Source organism: Bison bison, unplaced genomic scaffold (genome assembly GCF_000754665.1).
Source record: "Bison bison bison isolate TAMUID 2011002044 unplaced genomic scaffold, Bison_UMD1.0 scf7180017845651, whole genome shotgun sequence".
Lineage (NCBI taxonomy): Eukaryota > Metazoa > Chordata > Mammalia > Artiodactyla > Bovidae > Bison > Bison bison.
The window spans coordinates 61,034-67,631 of record NW_011476224.1 but is presented as its reverse complement, the minus strand read 5'-3'; the positions used below and the strand labels follow the sequence as shown (position 1 = coordinate 67,631).

Sequence of the window (6,598 nt, the reverse complement as noted above, 5' to 3'; positions counted from 1 at the left end):
CTGTGCCCTCCTCTTGGGAGGAGAGTCCCGGTCCCTGTTTGATGCGGATTTAAGGTCTCATTTATTCACAGTTTCTGAATAAGAGGTCTTCTCTGTATCTTCTGTTGGGTTTCTTCCTCAGTTATTAATGTGTTCGGTGACTTTTAAGTGGTATGTTAATTTTTTTCATCTTTTAAGTTTTCTAAGGGTTCTTATTGTATATATCCTACATTACTAGGTTATGTTTGATCCGTGGTGGATTTTAACTTTGTTTATCTGAATGTCCCATTTTAAGGTACACATACCGATTTTGGTCAGAAAGGAGTGTCCCCTTTGCCCAGAAGACCCCCGGCCAGTCTGCCCTTCGGGCCCTGCCTGCCTGGCTCCGTGCTGTCCATAGCGCAGCCTGCAGCCCGGCCTCACAGACCGTCTCCTGAACTTTGTAGGTTGAAAACTTACTGCTTAGTAACCAGGGGACCATCAAGCTGTGCGACTTCGGCAGTGCCACGACCATCTCACACTACCCAGACTACAGCTGGAGCGCCCAGCGCCGGGCCCTGGTGGAGGAGGAGGTGAGTGTGGCTGCCGGGACACCACCGCCGACCATACCTGCCCCGGCTGGCTCTTCCCTTGCTTTTTTCTTGATGTAGCAAAGCATGCAGCATAAAATTTCCCACCATAACCGTTTTTAAGCATGCAGTCCAGTGGCCCTGCGTACATCCACGTCGAAGTGCAACCATCACCTCCGTCCATCTGCAGGGCTTTAGTCATCCCAAACGTGGCGCTTTAAAGCATCACGTAAAAACCTGTCTTCAGGGTGGTTTGGCAGTTAACCACAGGAGCCCCCCGGGAGACTGGTGGGCGAGTTCAAGCCCGTGTGAACAGCAGGTGCCCCTGAGTGGGCACAGACGCCCCCAGGCCGGGCGGCCGTCTGCATACTCACACTGTGCTCTCGTGCTGGGTGCATGAGCTCGCAGACGCGGCCCCAGAACGCGCAGTGGCAGAGAGCAGCTCGAGACGAACAGGCAGGGCTACCACAGGCAGCGCCTACTCCCCGTCGCCGCTCTGCACACTCCCTGGAGACCGCGCTCCCTGGGGAGCACCCGCGTCTCAGAGCCGCAGACGCGTCCTCTGCCTGCGGGTGGGCAGTGAGCCCTGGGGCTGGTCTGTAGCTCGCCCTGGAGCTCTGGGTCATAGCGCCTGGAGCAGGTCCTGAAGCCTTGCGACCCCTGCCCACCATGCACCCTCCTCCGCTGTCGGTGGTTCACGAGGACCCCTGGGCAGCGCTGTCGCGGTTGCCGATTCTTCGCGTACATGGTGCTGGTCCCGTGTGCTCAGCATGCTCCGGGGCCCCCGTGCAGAGCCTTGTGTGACCGCCCCGGCCAGGCCTCCTGACCGGCGCCAGGCCCTGTGGCCCGGGATTGCCACAGCAGCTGTGACGGGCCTGTGCCTTTTCCTCTGACACATTCTCCTCTCTAGATCACCAGGAACACGACCCCCATGTACAGGACGCCGGAAATTGTGGACTTGTACTCAAACTTTCCGATTGGCGAGAAGCAGGACATCTGGGTAAGGTAGCTGGCCTGTGTCCCTGGGCAGCCTGACTGGCCCCCCGGGGCCCTGGGTGAGGCTGCGGCCGCCCGGCCCTCGGCTTCCCTTCCTCTTCCTTGGCTCTTCCTTTCCTCTGGTGGTTCTTTCTCCTCTTCTGCGGCCCTTGTGACGCTGTTAGTGGACAGGCGCTGACGGCAGGGTGCTGAGGGGTGGAGGCCGGTGTTGCCTAGGCCCAGCCCAAGACAGGGCATTCCTGCATGCCTGGACCTGAGCTCACATGGTCCGAGCCCCTTTGTCGGCCAGGGTTCACAGAGCCACAGTCTTCGTGGCCAGCACTGGGCCTTCCGGATGGCCTTGCAGCTGTGCGCTGACCTGGTGATGCCAGAGCTGTGAGTGGGCCCGAGGCCCAGGGTCTCAGGAGGAGGTCAGGCCCGTCGTCTAAGACACGTCCCGTCGGTGTAGGGCAGCCCTGTGCACGCTGAGCGGGGCCTGACTGAGCAGGTGTCTGCTGATCCCATGGTTCAGCATGAGGGCTTGGAGCTCGGGGAGCACTGCTCCTGCCCATCCGGGGTGCCCTGTGGCCTCCCTGGTGCCCTGAGAGCAGCACTCGGGGGCCCTGAACCCCCCCTTCAGGGCTCCCATCCAGGCCCATCAGGCCCGCGACCCGCGGCACTGCCGTTGCGGGGGAACCCTGTGCTGGTGAGTGGAGACTGGTGGACACGCGTGAGCTGGTCAACCCCAAGTGGACACCTTCAGCCTGTCCCAGCCCAAGGACCGCATGCATGAGCTGGAAGGCGGGCCTTGGCCTGGTCTGGGCCCCACTTGCCCCTCACCGTGCTGGACAGTCTGGGTTCCCTGTCCTCCTGTGGCAGGTGCCGTGCTGGAGGCAGGGAGGGGACACTGACGTTTGGGTGCAGGGCTGGCAGCCCCTGACTCGTCCTGGCGCTCAGCTCGAGCCCAGAGGAGGCCCTGCCACTCGCCCTCAGAACGGCCACTTGGCAGATAGATCCCACCCTGGGGTAGGAGCTTGGTGTCTCGAAAGGACCTCATCAGAGAACGGAGGGTTGGGCTTTTTTGGCTGCGCTGACCTGGCTGGTCTCTGCGCCCCGTGAATGTGGACCATGGCCAGCGGGCAAGGCATGGCCGGACAGAGCCGGCAGGCCTCTGTGTCTCCACAGGCCCTGGGCTGCATCCTGTACCTGCTCTGCTTCGGGCAGCACCCCTTTGAGGACGGAGCGAAGCTTCGCATCGTCAACGGGAAGTATGCGATCCCTGCCGACGACACGCGGTACTCCGTGTTCCACAGCCTCATCCGTAAGTCCCAGCGCAGCATACCCCACCTGAGCACGTGTCCTGAGTGGCAGCTTCTGCTGATCTTGTTCTTCACATCGTCCTTCCCCGCTTGCTTTTAAAATCAGTAGTGTAAGCAAGACACGGGCCTCCAGGGCCCCCTGCCCTGCAGAGCAGGGGGTGGTCTTGCTTATCCTAGGAATATCAGCTTTGATAGCAACAATTACTTCTGTTACTGCGGCAGCAGTATCAGTGCTGCTTGGCCGGGGCCCCAGCCCGGCCGCCCTTAGGATGAGCTCTGCCTCTGCCGTAGGTTCCATGCTCAAGGTCAACCCGGAGGAGCGGCTGTCCGTCACCGAGCTGGTCAACCAGCTCCAGGAGATCGCGGCCGCCCGCAACGTGAACCCCAAGTCACCCATCACTGAGGTGGGCCTCTACGTGCCGCTCGCGACGACGCTGTCTGTGTCGCTTTAGAGCCAGGGGGTTCGGCTCTCGCGGAGGGAGGCGCCCCCGGGGTCGCCTCAGGGGCAGTGTGCCGCGCTGTGGGGTTCCTGGAGCCGGGAGACAGAGCCCGGGGCGGGGCTCAGAGGTTCAGAGCAGGTGAGGTTCAGAGAGGCCAGCAGCGAGGAGGAGAGGGTTGCTGAGGCAGGTCGGCCTGGGCTGCCCCGTGGTCTTTCCAGAGAACCTGGGCACCTGGGTGGTTCAAGTCTAGGGTGGTATTTGGGCCCAAGATCCAGGGGCAGCCAGCCTGTGTGTGCCCCCGAGGACACTCCACAAGGAGGGCAGAAGTGCCCAGGGAAGGACACAGGCCTCTTCCGCTGGGGCTCACGAGCACATGCTGCTCTCAGTGTATCTAGAGCCAGGGACCCGTGGGCCAGACAGCAGCCCATCCCTACACCCACTGCCTAAGGCCTTGTGGGAGAAAAGTCAGCAGGTCCTTGGGGCAGCGTGGGCGCACCAGCCCCGGTGGACTCAGACCAGGAAAGCCACCAGGCAGGAGGCTGGGCTGATGGATAAGCAGGAGCCCATGGGGAAGGGATCAGGAGAGTCAGAGGCTCTGTGTGCCGCGGCCCGGGCCCGGCGCCTCTGAGCACATTCCCTGTGGCCCGGGCCTGGCGCCTCTGAGCACGTTCCCCGCGGCCTGGGCCTGCAGCCTCGGAGCACGTTCCCTGCAGCTTCCGAGGTGGTGTGGAGCCTGCAGTCCTACCAGGAGGTGCTCCGTGTCTTCGGGAAGCTGATGAAACAACAAAATGAAGTTTTGGATTTCTGACTAAATGACACAGTTGAGCTAAGACACGTGTGCCTGACGCTTTGTGGGTGTTATTTTTAAGACTCTTTAGAGCATTCCATTTATCACTGACCACTTTCAGAGCATCACGTACCACAGAGACCATAATACAGTGTTTCTTAAATCTAATGTGACGTTAACCTGAAAGCAAAAATGCTCTTTGAAACTCTACAAGAGGCTTCAAAGGAAGCGTTGGGTAGCTTGTAGAGAGTGGACACGGAGCTGCAGTTGCTCTGGGCGGGTGAGCGTGAGGCCGGCTCTCGAGTGGGCTCGTCTGGGCCCGTCACGGGGTGCCTCGTGTCTCCAGGGCGGTTGTGGTGTTAGGATGGCAGCTGGTGTGGCCTCGGGCTCAGCCCACAGGACCCGCACTGTGCTCTGTGGCTGCACTTCATGGCGGTCATCCTGCCCGAGCCTCCACGGGTCCCCGTGCTGTGTCCTGTCGACGGCAGGGCCTGCAGCCTTGGTGGCTGGGGTGGGTTCACGGCTACTGCCTGTGTTGTGAACAGAGCTGTGTGCCTCGGCGGCCCCAAGGATCAGCCCCGGGGTCCAGGACTCGTCGAGACCCTGGGGGGGTCCTTGGTGGTTCTGTAGTGAGCCAGGTGGAAGAGGGTGGACTCCGGGTGACGTGTCCCAAGCGCCCGGCCTGACCTGAGTTTGCACCTTTCCAGCTCCTGGAGCAGAACGGAGGCTACGGGCACGCGGCCCCTCCCGGCTCCACGGGCAGCAGTGAGTATCCCTGGGACCCTGGTTCACGGGTCCTGAGCTGCCCTAAGACTCAGCAGGGCTGCCCTTTGGTGAGGCTCAGGACCGGCGAGGGGGCCAGAGGCCGGGCGCCTGCTGTCCACCCCCTCCCGGCCATCGGGCAGCCTGGGTCCTTCGAGCCCCAGCCTCGCCCGAGGGGCTCTGGGGGGCCTGCGTTTGGGCTGCCTCAGCCTTGGGCCCCTGGGGGACTGGGCAGCCACACAGGTCTCCGGCGCACGTGGCCCCTGCCCAGTGAGATGCGGGTGTGCCTTCAGGCCAGCCCGCAGTGACCCTGGGGGTGACCCCGGAGGTGGTGTGTGAGGGAGTAGAGCGGCTCTGTGGGGCCCACAGGGACAGCGTCTGCTCACCATGAGGTGGACTCGGGTGGGGAGGTGGGTCTGGCGGTGGGCGGGAGGCCAGTGGACTTGGCTCACAGCTCAGACGTGTTTGCTGAGAGGGTTGTTCTTGATCTGGTAGTTAGCCTGGGGGTTCTGGGGGCCGGTGCAGCCAGCCCTGAGTGCAGCTGGCCTGGAAGGTTCCAGACACGCCTCTGCCCCGTGTCTCCAGGGCCATCCCCACCTCACTGTCGGGGTCATGTTGCAACTCATCGCCTCCAGGGCTGATACTGGCAGCTGGCTGGCCCGTGTCCTGGCTCCTTGTCCACTAGTGTGGCTCTGGCTCAGCTGCCTCCCTGGGGTGCAGTGTTGGGGGCCACCTCGAGGTGCCTGGACAGGCACCCCACATGCGTACGAGGTGCGGGGCAAAGGGTTGGCGTAGGTGTCACACATGCGTTGCCACCGGATCCAGAGGCCGCAGGCCCCCCGCACGGGAGCACGTGGACCCTCCTTCGTGTCCTCAGCGCGAGTTATGCGCAGCTGCGCCCTGGACCCTGGTCTTGGCCTTCCTGTGCCCCACACAGCCCTGCTCCTGCCCCCTCCCCTCCCCACGCACCTGCAGCCTCCGCCTCTGGGCGTGTTCGTACCTTGTGTCCCAGCCTGGTCACCCCCGCTGGGCTCCAGCGTGTGTTCGTCAGAGGCGGGGTCCCGTTGGTGCCCAGCAGGCAGTGGGAGTGAGTTGAGTGAATGTCTGGGACGTGGGAACAGCCTCACGCACCCAGAGGCTCTGGCCTACTGACGCACCCAGAGGCTCTGGCCTACTGACGCACCCAGGTCTTGCTCTGGGCTCACTTCTACCCACTTGGTTCCCGTGCCGGGGCGTGGAGCACAGGTGGCCATGTGGGGGACGCCTGGCCCCAGTGGAGGGACACGCAGGCCGCTGCGGCGCCTGGAGCTCTGCACAGGTCTCTCTCTGCTTGGCAGGTCTGGTGGTCGCTGAGTACGAGCAGCCCTACGGCGGGTTCCTGGACATTCTGCGTGGGGGCACCGAGCGCCTCTTCACCAACATCAAGGACACCTCCTCCAGAGTCATCCAGTCCGTTGCCAAGTGAGTTGAGGGTGCACAGGCACGCGGGTTCTCTGCTGTGCAAGTTTTGAAGCCTTGGGTGCAGACCTGCTTCCAGACGTGCAGAACCCGCACGTAGGGCCGGGTGAGCGTGCGTGCTCAGCGTCTGCTGGCCCCCACGCGAGCTCAGGCGTCACCACTTTTCTGCCCTCGTGCTGGAGGGCGTGTGTGGGAGACTGTACACACTGGCTCCGGGCCGCGTCTCTCCTGAGGGTGGCCCTGTCCACGGAGACGGCAGCCACGCACGCAGCCTGCAGTGCCATCCTCCAAGTGATCTTGGCTTTGACC

General features: G+C 62.9%; 1 protein-coding gene across 1 annotated transcript in view; it reads left to right on the top strand.

Moving 5' to 3' along the window:
• Positions 1 to 425: 425 nt before the first annotated feature.
• LOC104985883 (cyclin-G-associated kinase-like) overlaps positions 426 to 6,598 on the top strand; it is a gene marked incomplete at its 5' end in the record, with an annotated part of 31,747 nt that continues 25,574 nt past the window's right edge. Inside the window, 6 exons of the mRNA XM_010836279.1 lie at positions 426 to 551; positions 1,459 to 1,548; positions 2,709 to 2,844; positions 3,134 to 3,246; positions 4,777 to 4,834; positions 6,169 to 6,292. Of these exons, the coding sequence (XP_010834581.1) occupies positions 426 to 551; positions 1,459 to 1,548; positions 2,709 to 2,844; positions 3,134 to 3,246; positions 4,777 to 4,834; positions 6,169 to 6,292 (647 nt within the window). The remainder of the gene's footprint in view (positions 552 to 1,458; positions 1,549 to 2,708; positions 2,845 to 3,133; positions 3,247 to 4,776; positions 4,835 to 6,168; positions 6,293 to 6,598) is intronic.